The sequence below is a fragment of the Alternaria arborescens genome, assembly GCF_004154835.1.
Source record: "Alternaria arborescens strain FERA 675 chromosome Unknown contig_7, whole genome shotgun sequence".
NCBI lineage: Eukaryota > Fungi > Ascomycota > Dothideomycetes > Pleosporales > Pleosporaceae > Alternaria > Alternaria arborescens.
This window is the reverse complement of record NW_021167862.1, coordinates 1,048,184-1,065,702: the sequence shown is the minus strand read 5'-3', so window position 1 is coordinate 1,065,702 and position 17,519 is coordinate 1,048,184. Positions and strand designations below refer to the sequence as shown.

The 17,519-nt window shown below is 53.1% G+C and overlaps 6 protein-coding genes across 6 annotated transcripts; 3 read left to right on the top strand and 3 right to left on the bottom strand.

Annotated features, from left to right (window-relative positions):
* Nucleotides 1-1,451: 1,451 nt before the first annotated feature.
* AA0111_g4124 (hypothetical protein) lies at nt 1,452-2,340 on the bottom strand (the record flags this gene model as incomplete). The annotated part of the gene is made up of 2 exons (XM_028650089.1): nt 1,452-1,526; nt 1,573-2,340. 2 exons carry the CDS (start codon nt 2,338-2,340, stop codon nt 1,452-1,454), a joined length of 843 nt encoding a protein of 280 aa, XP_028508404.1.
* Nucleotides 2,341-2,632: 292 nt separating this feature from the next.
* AA0111_g4123 (hypothetical protein) lies at nt 2,633-3,669 on the top strand (the record flags this gene model as incomplete). The annotated part of the gene is made up of 2 exons (XM_028650088.1): nt 2,633-2,646; nt 2,706-3,669. 2 exons carry the CDS (start codon nt 2,633-2,635, stop codon nt 3,667-3,669), a joined length of 978 nt encoding a protein of 325 aa, XP_028508401.1.
* A 175-nt stretch (nt 3,670-3,844) lies between these two features.
* AA0111_g4122 (hypothetical protein) lies at nt 3,845-7,171 on the bottom strand (the record flags this gene model as incomplete). Its single annotated transcript, XM_028650087.1, has 4 exons — nt 3,845-6,681; nt 6,835-6,897; nt 6,945-7,034; nt 7,090-7,171. The coding sequence occupies 4 exons, from the start codon at nt 7,169-7,171 to the stop codon at nt 3,845-3,847; spliced, it is 3,072 nt and encodes a 1,023-aa protein (XP_028508402.1).
* Nucleotides 7,172-7,514: 343 nt separating this feature from the next.
* Nucleotides 7,515-8,646, top strand: AA0111_g4121 (Methylenetetrahydrofolate dehydrogenase [NAD(+)]; the record flags this gene model as incomplete). Its single annotated transcript, XM_028650086.1, has 3 exons — nt 7,515-7,699; nt 7,791-8,511; nt 8,560-8,646. 3 exons carry the CDS (start codon nt 7,515-7,517, stop codon nt 8,644-8,646), a joined length of 993 nt encoding a protein of 330 aa, XP_028508399.1.
* Nucleotides 8,647-9,025: 379 nt separating this feature from the next.
* AA0111_g4120 (hypothetical protein) lies at nt 9,026-13,719 on the bottom strand (the record flags this gene model as incomplete). The annotated part of the gene is made up of 3 exons (XM_028650085.1): nt 9,026-10,327; nt 10,387-13,068; nt 13,114-13,719. The coding sequence occupies 3 exons, from the start codon at nt 13,717-13,719 to the stop codon at nt 9,026-9,028; spliced, it is 4,590 nt and encodes a 1,529-aa protein (XP_028508400.1).
* Nucleotides 13,720-14,347: 628 nt separating this feature from the next.
* On the top strand, nt 14,348-17,164 carry AA0111_g4119 (hypothetical protein; the record flags this gene model as incomplete). The annotated part of the gene is made up of 5 exons (XM_028650083.1): nt 14,348-14,552; nt 14,728-14,840; nt 14,891-14,965; nt 15,011-17,029; nt 17,078-17,164. 5 exons carry the CDS (start codon nt 14,348-14,350, stop codon nt 17,162-17,164), a joined length of 2,499 nt encoding a protein of 832 aa, XP_028508699.1.
* Nucleotides 17,165-17,519: the final 355 nt, after the last annotated feature.

Here is a 17,519-nt window from a genome sequence, read left to right as displayed (position 1 = left end):
GTCCAAAGCCTGTAAATGCCCAAACTAGAGCCTCCTATAAGTCTTGACGATCTACGATGGAAAAAGAGTGTTGCGGTGAAGGTTTAATTCGAGGCAACGACGGGCGGGGAACCGCGTCGGCACAGGAACGCGCTAATCTGTGTCATCATCGAATACGCGCTCAATTCTCTATGTCAGCCCAACAATCACACTGCTTTGGCATCTACGCAAGGTTAAACAACAATAACAATAACACAATGGGAATGGCTTCGTCGAACATGCAGCCAGACGCTAAGGGTATTACAAGGGGCACAGTTCATGATATCCCATATCACGTAGAACATGATTGGCCTCCCACGCATAGTCACACATAGACTACGGCCATCATTCGTTCTTTGAGCTAAAACATGGAAGCAAAAAGTCCCCATTAGGCCCAACGACGATGCAATTCGGTCCATCCATGTACTAATTCGAAGTGAATATTTCTGGTGCCATAACACAGACTTCATTGACAATATCTCCCACGGAAAGTCGGTTGTAGGTTTATGATATTCTAAACTTTTCTGTGAGGTAAACACACCTACACCGCATAGGAAGCAGAAGCGATATACATAACAGCAGCATGTACAAGCATATAGCACATGAACATGTCTCTAAGATATATCGCAAGCGACATATTGAAACAGTGGCGGAGCCAATCCTTGACTTGATATTTGCGCGCAGACGGGAGAGATTTCGTTAATAGGTTTCTTCAATCTGCTTCGGAGTTGCTATCATCTGAACATGTGGCTCTTGTGTTGAGAAGCAGTGCTCATGGTTTTCTCCATGTATATCCGAGCTTCAATTTTGACTTTGCAGGAAGGTAATGTAAATTTCAGAAACGTCTTGAACATTCATCGAATAGGGGAGCATTACACGCCCCTGTTGACCGAGCACGAGGAGTCATCAACCGTAGATACTCTTGGTGTTCTGAAAGACCCGAAACCCCGTGCTCCACCCGATTATGGTCTTTGAGAAGCGAAGACGCATCGTCATGAATAAAGTGTCTTCCCCTTCCAAGCTTCCCCCATTCTCCTTACTTCTATCCGTAGTATAAGTCGAAGAGATGTCCAGGACTGGTCGCTTCAACATGAACAAAGCGACTTGGATAACGCGAGCAAGAAAACTGGTATTGGAGAAGACTACAAACCAAATACACACTCCCACGCCAGCGCTACGGTACCATGCTCCAAGTGCTACGTTTCCACGGAAGTCTATATGCATGCCTTGGATCATGGTCTGGAACCTACAATCAAGCCCGCCCAAGACACCCGTTCACCCAGACGCGTTATTCATACGAGATCTTGCTGTCATAATCGTCGTAATTTGGCGATGCCGGTCCAATATCTCTTTACCAAGCCCTGAACTCTCCATTTGCTTCTCCCGTTCCTCAGAATCTGATTATCATGGCATACTTGGGCTCGTGAAGCCACCTAGGCTGCTGGCTTGGGAGCATTGGCGGCGTGCTGCGAGAGGAAGCCGGGGTCGTTTTCGAATTCTTCCCTGACCTGCGAATTGTTAGTGTGTGTAAATGCTCGAGGGTGGTATACTTACAATATCCAAACCGCCTACTAGCTCACCATCTGCCCAGAGCTGTGGGAAGGTCGGCCAGTCGGCAAACTCCTTAAGTCCTTGTCGCACCTCGTCGTCGGCCAGGATGTTGAAGAAACCGTACCTAATGCCCTTTTCACGTAGGATTGCCACTGTCTGCCGGCTGAAGCCACACTGGGGCGAACTCGGTGTACCCTTCATGAATAACATGACTGGTGCTGCCTTGACGAGTTCGCTTAGTCTCTGGTGCAACTCGTCCTTGTTTGTCTGCTGCTCGCCTTCCCGGTGCTCGCTCGCGCTGTATTCGGGTGCGGTCTTGGGGTCCTGTGCGCCAGGCGCGTAGCCAGCGAGGCTCTTTCCCGTGCTGTCGCCGTTCTCCTGTGGTCGTGTGACGGTTTGCGCGGGTGGTAGACTGGACGACTGGCCGCTGCCGGCACCAGCGTACTTCTCAACTGCTGCTCGTACTTTGGATGCATCTGAGCCTGAAACTGTCTCGAGAGTCTTGCCATCCTTCTGCAGAACGATGTATGGGACGGCAGTGACATCGTACTGCTCAGAGACCTCAGGCAGGTCTTCGGCGTTGAGCGAGAGGAATTTTATGGGCGCGTCGGCGGGGTATGTGCTGGCGAGCGTCTTCAGGATGACTCCCATCTGCTCGCATGGCTTGGCCCATGGTGCGTGGAAGTAGATGACGGCGAGAGTGGAGGGCGCAAGCGCGGAGATGGTCGACTGGAAGGCCGACTCATCCGTCATCTCCTGCATGGTAGCCATTGTGTCGATAGTCTATGTCGGGATATGAAGGGCGGTTGGATGCGTAAGGTGAGTGTGGATGTGGAGGCTCGCTGGTGTTCTCGAATGAGTGTATGATCTGATTAATATTTAGTCGCCGCCCAAGGGAAACAGCCTGTGAAATCACGTCAGAGGGCCGAATTGCGGAATCACCCCGCCGTTGCCGCTTTGTTATCAGATCGGCCAATAGTCTCCCCGGCGCCGCAGAGCCCCGGACTTTTTTTGTTAGCCAAGATTTCGGCATCAGGAAACCACCCAGATTAACAACGACAAAATGATCAAGGCAGTGTACGTCAAAGACAGCTGCGGCTCCTCCACGCGTAGGCGATCCTAACATGATTCACTAGGAAACCAAAGAATGCTCGCGCCAAGCGCGCAATGGCAAAGCGCGAACCGCAACAGAACGAGAACCCCAAGACCACGCTCTTCGTCTCTGGCCAGAAGACTTCTCAGATCCTCAAGCTCGCCGTCGCCGATCTCTGCACCATCAAGCGACCCTTTATTGAGCGTTTCACCAAGAAGAACGACATCCACCCCTTCGATGATGCTTCTTCGCTCGAGTTCTTCTCCCAGAAGAACGACACCTCGCTCCTCGTCCTGTCTCTACACTCGAAGAAGCGACCGCACTGCTTGACGTTGGCACGAACATTTTCATACAAGATGTTGGATATGCTAGAGTTGTACATCAACGCAGAGACCTTCCGCACGCTTCAGCAATTCAAGAACAAGAAGCCGTCAATCGGCCTGAAGCCACTAATCAGCTTCCACGGCACCGTCTTCGAAGATCCCAACCAGACAAAGTACACCCTAGCAAAGAGCTTGTTTATCGACCTGTTCAAGGGCCAGGATGCGACCGAAGTCGACGTCGAAGGCCTCCAGTACCTCATCTCCATCTCCGCCGAAGAACCCACCGACGCGCTCCCCAACCCGCAAATAAAACTCCGCTTCTACCTCCTCCGCACCAAGCGCTCAGGCCAAAAGCTGCCACGCATCGAAGTTGAGGAAATGGGCCCGCGCATGGACTTTGCGCTCGGCCGCGAGATGTTCCCTGATCCGGATATGCTGAAGGAATCGCTCAAGAAGCCCAAGGGTGCTGAGCCGCGGACCAAGAAGAACATTGACACTGACATCATGGGTGACAAGACGGGTAAGATCCATGTTGGCAAGCAAGACTTTGCCAATCTGCAGACTAGGAAGATGAAGGGTCTTAAGCGAGGAAGGAACGAGGACGAGGACGAGGAAGTTGGTGTTGAGGATACGGCAAGTGAAGGCGACGATGAGGAGAAGACGCCCAAAAAGGTTAGGGTATGAAATGTAACAAGGCACAAGATGTAATTGCATGGGTGGCGTTAAAGGCACTTCCGGCGTTCAAATATTGGGCGAGACTATACCATTCTGCACGTTTGTAGCAAGTCATAGGCGTCTCAAAAGTCGAGTTGTTCAGAGCAACGCTCATAGTCTATACGTCTCCTGCTGTGTCTACCATCTATTCATCATCGGGTTCGTCAGCTAGTAACCACTTCGCCCGGCACTTTACCGCTGCACTCCTGACCTCTCTCTTCCCATCATCTAACGCAGCAATAAGTCTCCTCACAACCTCCCTCCTATATCCTAGTATCCTCTCCTCCTTGAACTTCTCTGCTACCAGATGCAAACACTTCAACGCCGCCACCCTGACTGCTGGCGGTGGTGGTGTAGCCTTGTTCTCCTTGCTGATAGTAGCATTAGCAAGAAGTCGAGAGATCAGCGCACCAGCATGTTCCTCGAGAACTTCAGGCTTCTCAACAAGTGTAGAGGTAAGCGTGCCAATCGCGGCTTCTTTAACACTGTCAGCGCCCTTGAGATCAAGCGATTGTAGAAGGAGGGTAACGAGTTGCCCAACTTCTTCGACTACTATGTCAAAAGGCATCCATCTTAGCGCACCACTAAGTGCGATGAGGTAATTGGGTTTGGTCTGCGGACCTGATTCTCGGAACGCTTTTGTGATACTTGGCACCAGTAAAGCAAAGCTTTTGTGTTTGTGCAGGCCAAGGATTTGGCAGTGGTTCTCCTTGGTGAGAAGGTCGTCGGGCTGCAGAAGAGTTGTGAAACCTTGAGCAACTGTAATTCCATACTTCGGATGTGATAGTAGTGACAAGAGCGTTGGGTATAACGTGTTCAGCGCAGGGCTGCTCCGTAGTACTATGCCTTTAAGACAAGCGAAGATGATGCGTATCCGTGGTGGATCAAGCTTCTCTGGGCTAAAGAGATCGAGCTCGGCGACAAGGGGGTCCATACTTGTCTTGAGTGCTGCAGAAGTGTAGTACTTGTTGATGACCAGCGACATTTGACGAAGGGAGGCTGATCGGATAGGTAGAGATAGGGAGGGTTGCTGGGCGTAGTTTGCAAGAGAAGAGACTAGTAGTTGTAGTTCGCATGGCAAGATTGCATCCTTGCGAAGGGAGGCGAGGAGGTGAGTAGAGACGATCATGGTCTTATTCGCTTCGGTACCAGCATTGAGGTTGAAAGGCGGGAGCTCAGTTTGTGGCTTTTCCCGGAACAGGGTGTACAGCTCAGTAGCAACAGTGTTCTGCTGATGTATAGGCAAGTACCTGATGATCAAGTTGCAAATACGACCGACAAGATCCAGTGTTGTCTCATCATCGAAGGCTGCCGGGTGTGATTCGTCAGAAGTTGATGCGCGCTGGAGAAGTGGTAGTGCGATGTCCCTGTAGTAGGTTGAACTGTCCGAACCCTGCGACAACTTGTTCTCACCCTTCTTAAGTGCATACAACATCGCAGAGAGGAGTGCGACGATGTATGTAGAAGAAGCGCCTTGTTGGACTGCTGCGCTGAATTTATTCTTCAGTCGCAGTACAACTGTGTCGAAAACTTGCTCTTCACCTGCTAGCTTGGCAAAAGCTTCGAGCACGGTCGAGTAATTGTTTGATCCATTTGCATCCGTATCTGGAAGCTGCGCAAGGAAAGCCGGAAATGCTCTCTCGACGACAACCTGTGGCTTCTGGTGAGCAATCTCGACGATGCCATTGATAGCTGCTTCTTTTATCTCATCCTTGCCGTACGACTCTTCGTGGATGACGATGGAATGCAAAAGCTGAATGACGCGACCGATGTCTTCATCGCTTAACAATCCTCGCGCTTTCGATAGCTGGATGAGCCCATCAAGACAGACGAGTCGGAAAGACACCTCCTTGACGGGGGCTGTCTCCAGACCATTCAGCATTACTTCCAGGGCTTGGTCTCGGAACTGAACGAGCGCGTTGTTGCCAACTTCTGCTCCGCCAGGACCCATCTTCTTCCAGTCGCCATACACGTCGATGTTGGCCTTCACGAGTTGAACAAGAACTTCTAGTAATCCTCGGCGCTTTGCCATAGTGTCGGCTGTCTGGAAAAGTAAGAAGAGATTCGGGAGTACTCCGGCTAGTAAAATTCTAGTAACTTCTGGGGAAACGTTGGCAATGCTCTGAAGAAACCTTGCGGAAGCCTGCGATTGTTTCGTGGGTGCATCTTCTAGGTGCTCGTTGCACTCCTTGATGATTGGTTTGAGATATGCGTTGAGTGATCCTGGAGTACCGAGTGAAAGTGTCCTTGCAATCGCAGCTAGACCTGCAAGTGCTTCTTTCGCTAGATCCTCTTCTTGTACATTTAAGACTTCGAACTTCAGCGCATCCCACAGTGTAACTGCGTATAATGATACTGTCCGCGGCCCGTACTCGGTCACTGAGGCAGTAATGGTCGACAGAACATCGCGCTTGGTGTTCATGGACGTGGAATCGAGCTTATCTAGGAGCGCAGGGAACGCGTATGGCGCAAAGTCGGCTGTAGACGAAATGCAATCTCGTAAGCGATCCTTGAGATCTTGCGCGGTGATACCGTACGGGTCGTCGGGAGGCGGTCTGAAGGTAATCGGGAAGTAATTAAAGACTGCGTCGAATAGGTCCTGAGCATCTCCGCCAATATTCCACTCGGTCATTGGCACCCTCAGTATCGAAAACACGACCATGAGGTTCCGAGGGTCTTTCTCTCCGTCAAAATATGCTATAAAGCGTCCCAAAAAGTCCGGCGTCGCATCGTGGTGGGCTCGTAGGACTTCGCGATATTTTGCCATAAGTGTATCGATCAAGCGCAATACTGGGTAGCGTTCGCTCTGCTGCTTGTATTGGCGCAACGGATGTGTATTGTTCAGGAGGGCATCAATGATATCGACTACCCGCTGGTCGTCCCACTTCCCTAGCTCCTCCAGGGCCGATAGTGCCTTTGCACATGATCCAAGGCCTTCGTTGTCTTCGGTTCGGGAAAGGATAAAATCGCAGAGTAGGTTTCCTGAACTTCGTGTTAGCCCAGCCCTTGCGCATTGCAGTATAGTCTCATGCTAAGAACGCCACGCCCGTTTGATGCTTCGGTTCGACTCGAAGCGTGTGGTAGACTGATACATAAGGCGAGGTAGTATGGGTGAAGTGATCGTGGTAGACGTACGCTGTTGAAGAGAGAGGACCTTCTGCGGAACCGATGCCAGTACCTCTGCGAGATACGACATTGCTGCGTCAGATTAGCATAGACCGTACTGTAATTCTAGATGTACGTACTCTTTGATCGTGTAGCCCCATCCTCACTATTTAAAAACTCTCCAAGGTCAGTGACCAGGCTTATAAGCTTCAACTCGCCATTCTTCAGTCCTGTCTGCTATCAGTCCTCATCCCACGTAATGCCCCGCCGGAGCCTCGTACATACGCGTCGCGCTCCGTTGAGCAGTGTTCGTCGCCTCTTTCTTGTTTCTGTCGAAGTCAAGCAGATATTGCTGGATATCTGACATCTTCTCGTCGCGTCCGGGGTATCGTAATGTGTTGTTGGGTACCTCGAAAGCACGCGATTCAGAAAGTTGCAGACTCCCGGCAATGACGTTACGGAGTTGCGGTGCTGCTGATTGGCCGGTATCGGATGGTGGGGCGGGTCGCGCAAAAAAAGTGATGGGAAGTGTTCGGCAGTGAAGAAAAGAGCGTTTAATTGCGCCAATGTAAGAAGCTTGACTGGTCTTCGTGGTCCCGTGCAGTGAAATAAAATCGGACTTTGAAAACTCATCTCTTGATCTACTTGCACTGACGACTATCACCCGCTGAGTCCCCAGACGTATCCCCAAACAGCAAAGTTACCCCGCCATGGCCGACGATAAACCCAACTGCAAAGTTATCCTCGCGAACAACATCGCCAAGGGCCTTCTGGACGAAGTTCGCGATGGTCTGAACAAGATTCAACGCAAACCGCTCCTTGTCGGCTTTCTCTCCAGCGCTGATCCTGCGGCGAGAGTATACGCAGAATGGACGGGCAAAACTTGTGTCGAAAAGTGAGCGCGTCCATTGATCGAAACTCACTTCTTCCATCGATATGCCTTTGGTTGCAAGCTGGGTGAAGGCTGCTTACTAACGTTGTCATAGTGGCTTCGCATTTGACCTCCGCGAAGTCGATCGCGAACTTCTTGAGGACCGCCTCATCGAAGCGAACAATGATCCTGCCGTTGACGGCATAATCGTTTACTACCCCATCTTCGGCAACCGTCAGGACCAGTATCTCCAGCAGATTGTCTCTATCGACAAGGATGTTGAGGGACTATCGCACCGTTACATTTTCAACATGTACCAGAATATTCGCTTCCTCGACCCTGCCAACACGAAAAAGAGTATCTTGCCGTGTACCCCATTGGCCGTGATCAAGATCCTCGAGTATCTGAGGATTTACAACACTATCCTCCCGTACGGTAACAGGCTTCACGGACGCACTATTACCGTCATCAACAGAAGTGAGGTCGTAGGCAGGCCGTTGGCCGCACTACTGGCAAACGACGGTGCCCACGTATACAGCGTGGATATTAGTGACGTGCAAGAGTTCACGCGAGGCGTTGGTCTAAGGAAGCGAAGGCACGAGGTGGTGGAGAAGCCTGGCTGGACTCTCAATGACTGCCTCCCACTTAGCGATGTAGTCATCAGCGGTGTACCTGGAGACAAGTACAAAGTCCCGCTGGAGTTGATGAGGGACGGAGCTGCATGCATCAACTTCTCCAGTGAGAGGAACTTTACACCAGAGGTCAAAGAAAAGGCCTCGATCTACGTTCCTGCCATTGGCAAGGTCACCATTGCAGTGCTCTTGAGAAACTTGTTGGTATGTAATCATACTAAGAACCGCAGAGCTATACTAACCGTGTCACAGCGCCTCACTCAAAACAAAATCGATGCTGCCGCTCAGGGAGTGGAAGAGAAGTCTTCAGTGGAACCAGTCATTCAATCGACTGCATAGACATGCCTGGTCCATTTCTTTTGTCCTGTTTTCATGTTGATACCCTATAGAAGGCACATATGCCAAAATAAAAGCTGTTCGTCATGTCATTCTTCTTCCTTTTGTAGCTGTACATGCTCAATATCATACAATACGAAAAGGTATTGGCTTTCGCCTAGTGAGACTATTTCGTAGAAGCAAAGCCATCGTATTAAATTCGGGAAAGAAATTACTACAAGAACGTCATTATTTGATAGTGTAGACTATCAAACCAAATGAGATAGCATTAGCCGACTAGACCCTACAACACCCAGCCATGCAAAGCTAGATGAAGGATAGCAGAGGCACAGACAAGACCAGGGAATCGTTACAATCTCAAACGCCACGCTAACATGGGAAATTAAGACGCCTCTGGTGGCATAGGCACTGGCACACTCTCCACTTTAATCTCCGGTGGTGGCGGCTCGTATGCATCGTTGTCCACTTCCGGCACCGCTCGCCTAGGCATCGGTCTCTCCCTTTCTTCATAGTACATATACTCTTCAGGGCGACTATTGTATCTCTGTGGTGGAGGTCTCTCGTATTGTACTGGTACGTATCCATATGGATCATGTTCGTATCGATGAGGTTGATGTGGCATATACGGGGCGCGATACCTAGTGTCACCGCGTACACGAATGACTTCGTAGTCGTGGATGGGATGCCCGTACTCATCAACATAAACTGGTTGTGGCCCACGAGGTTCGTCGTAACGATATCGTGGTGGTGAGTACGCATGAGGATGCAGACGATCTTGCACAGATACGTAGCCCCTTGGGTGACGGCGGGCAGGCGGATAGAAGCCATCGTCCTGTACAGATTGATCAACACTGTGCTCTCTAGAATACGCAGGCTCGTAGTCAGGTTCGGCATTCGGTTGCGGTGTTTCTTGTTGATCGATACGGCGCCGTTGTTCTTCATATCTCCTACTCTGCGAACGACTCATGCTAGATCCGCGGCCGTAGGGGTCTTCGCGTGCGACGCTCATGTATCGATGATATCGAGACGGTCCTCGATTGTCATTGGGTCGATCCCTTCGGCGTTGAGGCCCAGACCTTCGTGGTGGGCCGCTCGGTCCAGGCATGGGCATCCGGTACCCATTAGATTGATAATCATCATATCGAGAATTGTTAGAGACAGTGGATGGAGCACGAGGGTGTGGTGGTGCAAGTGGGCGCACAGGTGCCGTCGCTTCAGCAGGTACAGAAGTATCAGGAGGTGGGGGCGTGTAACGGGGTCCGTCTCCATTCTCCTGGGCTGGTATTGCAGCCTCCGGTTCTGGTTGTGTTTGCGACGGAGGTGGCTGTGGAGGCTCATTCTCCGCTAAGAATCGATCCGCTGCAGATTGTCCTTGAGGTGGACTTGCGTCTCTCGACTGGCGCTCATTCATGAACCGATATTCGGACCGATGATCGTCTTCTTCGTAGTATCGAACCGGGCGGGGATACGCACTGTATTCTCGACTGCCGTGACTCCCTTCCCGCGGATGCGCATAGACCACATCTTCGGGAGGTCCATAGAATCGCTCTTGCTCGCGGAAAGCTGTCCGGCGACCAGAATAGTCGTCATACGCAGGACCAGCATGGATGATCCTAGGACTAGGCGCATACTCCACGTATTCCCGCGGACGATGATAGCCATCATCAAGATGATCCCTGGACACCTGACGGAGAAGCATGTTAGTCCCATTGAAAGCCCTGTGGAGTACTGTATATCACCTACATAGTATCTAGGCTCATCATAATGGTGTTGCCTGCGCTCAACGGGCGGACTTTGTCGGTAAGAACGTTTCCTATTTGTGGAGCCGGATGCCTCATTCGATTCACCGGCAAGGGTTGGTCGAACAGGCTCGTAACCAGCCTCCAATGGTTTGGGTGGCAGTGACAAGTTTACTTCTGCAGCATTCATGACAGAGCTTGGGCGTGCTATAGTTTCACCAGGAACATCGATTGCACCAGGCGTTTTGTCCGTATCCTTTGGTCCTGATGAGGCCGGGGACGCAAGGCCATGACTATCAATCACGCCGATCTTGGGCAATGGCATGGGAAACAGGCTGGGAAAGACAGTTGCTATCATTAGTAGCTTCTCGTCGTCCATGCCTGGAGCGTGTATGAGTCCAGAAATGAAACGTTCGCTGGGCAGCTCGATCATGTCCTCTTTCCAGTCCAGAGGGGCAACAGGAATTCCATGGCCAGGCATATGTTGCTGATATGGCAGGTGTTGACTCCTGAAGTGGGATAGCAGACCCAGAACAGTGTATGTTGTTCTTTCTTCCGATTTCGAGTAGAAAGAACTTCCCAAGTGATGTGAAGAGCCAGTCTGACAAGCTTTGCACGAGAGCCCTGGCGCGTTCTTCAAAGCCTTTGGCATCTCATGATTAGACATAGCATCAATGAAGTGATTCAGGTTCGGTTCATGGTTGAACTCTACATGAAACTTGGAGATGACGCGATGTAGCAACACATAGATCCTAAGGCTGTTCGGCATATCTTTGATCCCAGAGGTGCGCTTCCAGATGTCCTGTGTCATCTCGATGACCGTACTTACTTGCTTGTCAAACGAGCTAGTACTTTGGCCAGTATCTTCTGTACCGCTGGGTGCGATCTCAGGAACTCCTTGACCGGGTGGTGGCATGTTGGGTGGTGGTGGTGGAGGAGGAGGAGCTATGGCGTTGTTGATCATTGCAGGAGAGGTCAAATATGGGTTCTGGGCCGTGTGAGCACCATAACCCGGAGGTCCCATGGCTTGGTGCGCGTACATATCCACCGGAGTCGCATATGGCTGGGGGTACTCGTATCCGGGCATTGTACCAGAAGGAACCTGTGGTGGAGCGAATGGTCCATTGTACTGACCTCCGTAGTTGTAAGGTCCAGGGCTCGCCTGTGGATGATGAGTAGGCATGTGAGGTGTCGATGTGCCTGCACGTGAGTATCCGCCATAGAAGCCACCAAACCCGTTCGTGCTAGAAGAAGGGTGGTGAGCATGGTGAGGTTGTTTCACAGACAGAGGATCTGGATGGAACGGGGTTTCCTCTGGCCACTCGGCTTCTCTCCACGCCACGACTACGTTTCCTGAACTGAACGCAGCAGTGTGCTTTGCCCCGTAGTGCTGCGTGACGCCCTCGAAACCATAGAATTTGTTGTTGTGTTCGCACCCACTGCCACGGCACAGGAAGATGTCTTTACGGAACTGTTCTGTTAGAGGCTTGATCTTATTATCGTACACCCACTTCATGTTATCCAGGACGAGTTTAGGCCTAGCATTTATATTGTCAGTAGAAGGCCGCGTATGTTGCCCAGATGGAGCGGGTTCCTGTTCCGCTTCCTCAGCGTAGTATGTGCGTCGCACGTAAGCAAGAAGGTCAGCCGCAAACTTTGGGCTATTATCGTAGGTTACGGCATTGCCATGGTCCCAGTCCTGGTTGATGAAATCGTCGGCAATAGCATCGAGCCTGTCGCGGATGGGACGTTGCGATTCCTCCCATTCCCGGTCCATGACTTCTCTGGCCTCCTTGGAGTTTGCGTCCGGGTGGCGGCGGTCCACTGGTTTTGTGGGAAATGAAGCAGCCCGAGCCACGTGGTCGGCTTCTGCTTGTTGGGCAGCAGGAAGTTGGGCGATCAAGCGGGGCTGAAGCACACTCCATGCATAATCGTTCATTGGCTGTGAGATCTGGATAGCAGCTTTGAACGAGTCCATGTGGCGCAGAATGTTTGGAGCAATAGGAGGATCCATTTGCTGACACCGTCGTTCTATGTCGGTCTTCCGAGTCGCCTTGGCCTCGTTTGCATCGTGGAGATTTCGCTGGCCAGAGGGAGTGAAAGCCTGTGGTGGGACAGTGGGCGGTCGGGCTTGCGCATGCTGAGACGATGGTGCTACACCTGTTAGGTTGGGAACTGGAGGGGTGTTGTTGAAGTATCGAGAAGCATCGCCATGTCTGGCAGCAAATGAGACAGCAGAGGTATACTTACTCGCTGGAACCGGGGCATGAATTATGGGAGAAGGAGTTCGGCGAGGGGGTGACTTGGATAATTCTCTGTGTGACGTGGCAGCGTGTGAGGGAGCTGCAGATGCTGCGCGCTTCGCATCCTTGTGCTCTTCCATCCATTGATTCTTGACCTCCCAGCGCTCCCAGTTCTCGGCTACCTTCATGCGTTCTTTCCCGCGAGCATCGAGACCTTTAGACCACTCCTCAGCTGCTGTAGGGCCACGACCGATGGCTTCATTCATCTCCTGCGTGATTTCCTCAACATGCTTCTTGTAGTAGAACTTGGCAATGTCCACGTTGGCTGGCGTGGTCACAGATTGCAGTGCATATGCAGCAACGTAATGCTGGTCGTTTGTGAGTAGCGCGAAGGGGAGGGCGGGTCGTAAGGCGGAAGAAGCCGAAAAGAGAAGGCTCGCGTCCTAGATATGTCAGTTGCGACCGTCTGGTAGGAAGGCGCAACTTACCGTCTGGCACTGTTGTAGCAGGCACGGCCCACACGCTCTGATAGCGAAGGGCCAGATGACTCTCACGCCTGCTTTGCCAGGTCCTTTTTGCCATACGCGCTCACCTGGAGTGTGAGAATCAAGCTTGTTACAGAACTGGCATCTCTTGGACCAAGCCAGCTGCCACATCTGCAGCTCAGTGAAGCCTGGGAGTGGCTTTGGAGGCTTGGTACACATGGCATTGCGGGCAGAGGCCCACAACGACTCAGACTTTAGGAGATGCAGACGGCCAGGATGCGACTTTGAAGTCGACACGCTGCGCACGTCTGTGAGATAGGATAGGAAAGATCGATTGACCTGGATCAATCGACCGAGATCTGCAAGCGAACAAAAAGAGAAAACATGCTGCCACAACTCAGGTGGTAGCCTTGCGCAACGTCTCAAGTCGCCCGAGGTGCAAGGAGAAAAGACGCTGAGCTTGCGCCTCTTTTCATGCTCAACAGGCGCATCTTCTGCTTTGCGCTTCGCGAGAGGCGCGTCGCTCTGCGCATCCGTCGCATGGGGTGGATTTGCATTAGAGCTGTAGAAGTCGACCGACGACGCTACGCTCGATTCCCGGTCCTCCATGGCGACGCAGCCGTGCTGGTGCAAAGTTCACAAAAGACTCATTGTCGGGCGCGAGCAGGCTAGGGACATGGAGACATACGACGATGACAGACGACCGACGACGGCGACAGATGCGTTGTATCAGCGCGCGTCGGGACGGAGACTCGAAAAGGCGGTGCGATGGGTGTGTTGTCGATGCTAGTGTTGTCGTGGCAGAGTGGAGGTAAAAGAAGGCTAGAATGCAGCTGCTATGGAGCACTTGAGTCTAGGCGGCGGTTTGAAGGATGCAGGATATGCTGCTTTGCATGCAGCGTTGTCAGGCGGTGCGGAGGAGCTATGTCCAATCGTCGCGGTGAGGCGGACGAGGGTCTCCTTGAAGGCCTTGGGCGTGCCGTCGGCACCGCTTGCCAGGTGCCCGAGCCAAGCATGACATAGTTGCTCTTCACACCGAACTTGTGCGCGGCGGCTGTGCTTACATACTGGACTAGGATAATTCACGCCCAATTACACATACACACATACGGATACCCGTACTGTGCCTTGTCCGACCCATTGTGCTAGCTGCGAACCACCTGGGCCTCTTTTCTCTCTGCCTCCCTCTTCTCCACCACATCCCCCAAGCTTCCCCTCTACTCCTCCTGCTCCCACCATGGCCACGCTCAACACCTCCAGCAACGGCCCCAACATCACCCGGAGCTACCAGAATGTCGTCAATGCCCCGGCGCCATCTGGTCCCCAGGCAAGCTCGCCCACATATGGTCAATGGGCTGTCTTCACAGTAGCTGCCCCGCTTGTCAGCGCATTCCAGCAAGACGGCGGAAAAGAGAGCGTCCTGAAGGTTCAGAGCACCGGAGGTATGTGGAATACACGCAGCACTCCCCCAATGGCTGTGCATGCAGTGCAGCCAGCAGACACCCAACCGTGGAGAGCTCTCGGGCTGTAGCAAGGTGTCAGCCCAAGCTCGGGGCGTCGGCACTTCACAGCACAGCTTGGGAAACGTTGCGAGGCATCGATGCTGACTTTGTACAGAGGGAGAGCTACTCGACCTGATAGACGAATTCTCGGATGGCCGCATCCAGTTTGCTTTCGTCAAAGTTAAGGACCCGAACACGTCGCTGCCTAAGAACGTCCTGATAGCTTGGGTAAGCTCCCCGCAGCACCTGCCAGGAATACGATGCTGATACGCAAACAGTGCGGTGAGGGCGTTCCAGAGCGGACAAAGGGCTACTTTGGCAGCCACCTTACAGTTGTCTCAAAGCTTCTACATGTGCGTATTTCCAGGCCTTCCCTGCTCGTCTTCTAATCCGCATAGGGATACCACGTCCAAGTCACCGCACGTTCCGATGCAGACCTCACCCCCGAGAGGATCGTTGAGAAGGTCGCAGATGCATCTGGCGCCAAGTACGGCGGTGCCCCCGACGTTCCTGCCTCACGCGGCCCACCTCCCGTTGCCGCGAAGAAGCCTGTCTTTACACCCACGTCCATCGGAGGCGGAAACTCTGGGTTCAACCCACTGGGACGCTCGCGTGCGCCTGCGCCAAAGGGCGACGAAGATGCAGATGGCTGGGGTGCTGATGCCCCTCAGGTGTCCAGATCGCAGCTGGAGAAGGTCGGAACCGCCTACACTCCCACCAAGGTCAACATGGCCGAGCTTACCGCAAGGAAAGACGAATCCACCGGCTCTCAGCCCTCGCAGAGTGATCGCCCTGAAGTTGTGAAGGGCGCTTATCAGCCAGTTGGCAAAGTCGACATTGCAGCTATCCGAGCCCAGGCGCGCGATGCTAAAGACGACCGGCCTACCGTCGTCAAGGGCGCATATGAGCCTGTCGGCAAGGTCGATATCGCCGCCATTCGTGCAAAGGCCCAAGCCGCGCCTCCATCCTCCGGTGTGTCTCCAGCCGCGACAGGAGCGTCAAACAACGAGGAGGAGGAAGAGAAGCCGAAGTCACTTGCAGAGAGGTCAGCAGCCTTCACCGCCCAGGCCAAACCGCTCACCAGCTTGCCAAAGCCCAAGGTTGCAAACAAGTTTGCAGGTGCGAGCGCATTCACTGGCACTAAGGCCCCCACGCCTGGCGGGTTCGGTGCAAAGCCCGCTCCTGCAGCACCTATCGTTGGCGCTGCGAGCAAGACATTCGCCGACGAGGGAGGAAAGACACCGGCGCAGATCTGGGCCGAGAAGAAGGCGGCCCGTGGCGAGACCGTTGTTTCTCCTACCGCCGATGCTGCAAGTCGCCCAACTCCTCTTCAGAGCCAACAAAGTGGAGGAGGTGGCTGGCAAAGTGGTTACTCTGGCAAATCATGGGCTCCTGTACAGACCACCCGAACAGGGCAGTCTGCCAGCAACCTCAGTGAGCAACGTACGGGTGACGCACCTCAACAGGAGGAACCAGCTTCGCCTGCAGCTGGGGGTGTAAGTTCGCTCAAGGATCGCTTCTCAGGTGCCGCTCCCATCATGGGAGCACCCTCTTCGCGTCCTGTACCGGAGCCACAAGCCTCTAGCCCACCACCTCTCGACACTTCCAGCAAGCCTAACGCAGGCCCAAGGGGTGTCCCGATGCCGGGCCTGCCTACCCGACCCAAGGAGCCAGAGGCAGAGGAAGAGGACGTGCCTGCAACTCAACACCAGCGCATGCCCTCTCCACCGCCCCAGCCGCCTCGCAGCCCATCCCCCGAGCCTGCTGGTTCTCCCGTTCGTATCGCAATGCCTGTTGCTCGCGGACGGGAACCCGAGGAGATGTCCCCTGCCGAGGAACACGCACCACCTATGCCTGCTCGGTCGCTTGATCAAGCGGCTAAGCAACAAGCACGCGACATGTCTCCCGAGCCCCAAGTGGAGGCTAAGGATCCTGCTCGTGGTGCTGGCGCCGCTGTTGCAGCTGCCACTTTCGGTGCCGCCGCTGTAGGAGGTGCCGCCGTTGGTGCTGCCGTCGCTTCTGGTCATGATGATGATGAGGGTGCAGGTGGCTCTGGAAAGCGCGCAGTCATCCAGTATGACTATGAGAAGGCCGAGGATAACGAGGTCGAGCTTCGCGAAGGCGAGTACGTCACGGATATCGACATGGTGGACGACGACTGGTGGATGGGCACCAACTCGCAAGGCGAGCGTGGTCTATTCCCGGCCAACTACGTTGAGTTGGTGGAGGGCGACGACGATGCCGGTGCTGCACCAGCGCTACCTGCGCATCCCTCAGCGCCGCAGGAGCCTGAGCCTGCCGCGGCACCACCACAGTCTGCTGGCGGTTCTGGCCCAACTGCTACTGCTCTCTACGACTACGAAGCCGCCGAGGATAACGAGCTGAGCTTCCCTGAAGGAGCGACAGTTACTGGATTGGTAAGTCCGTTCGTATGACCGTCCAAGCCTATGCTAATATTATTGTAGGAATTTCCAGATGAAGACTGGTGGCTCGGTAGCTACAATGGCCAATCGGGTCTCTTCCCTGCCAACTACGTTGAGTTGAATGAGTAAGCTCACTCGATGCTACAAGTCTGTCTCGAGCGATATCGGAAGCTAGCTTGCATTGGTGATTTTGTTGTTGATTTACAACACGCACGACTAAGTGGTTAAGATAGGTATAAAAGTTGCAGAATCCAACCCTTTCAACTCCAATCAAATGTCCAGACGATTTACGTTGGTAGGACTGACACTTCTAGAGATGCACTGGGATAACCAGCGTCTCGTTGTACATATCCAAAATTTCCAGAATCGAATACCACGACCCTGAAACTGGTCACTTGTGGATAGAATTTGCTTACTGAGCTCCACGGTCAACTGTATTTCGGTACTCACTACGTGGGGTAAGACTACTTGTGGTTGTACCTCG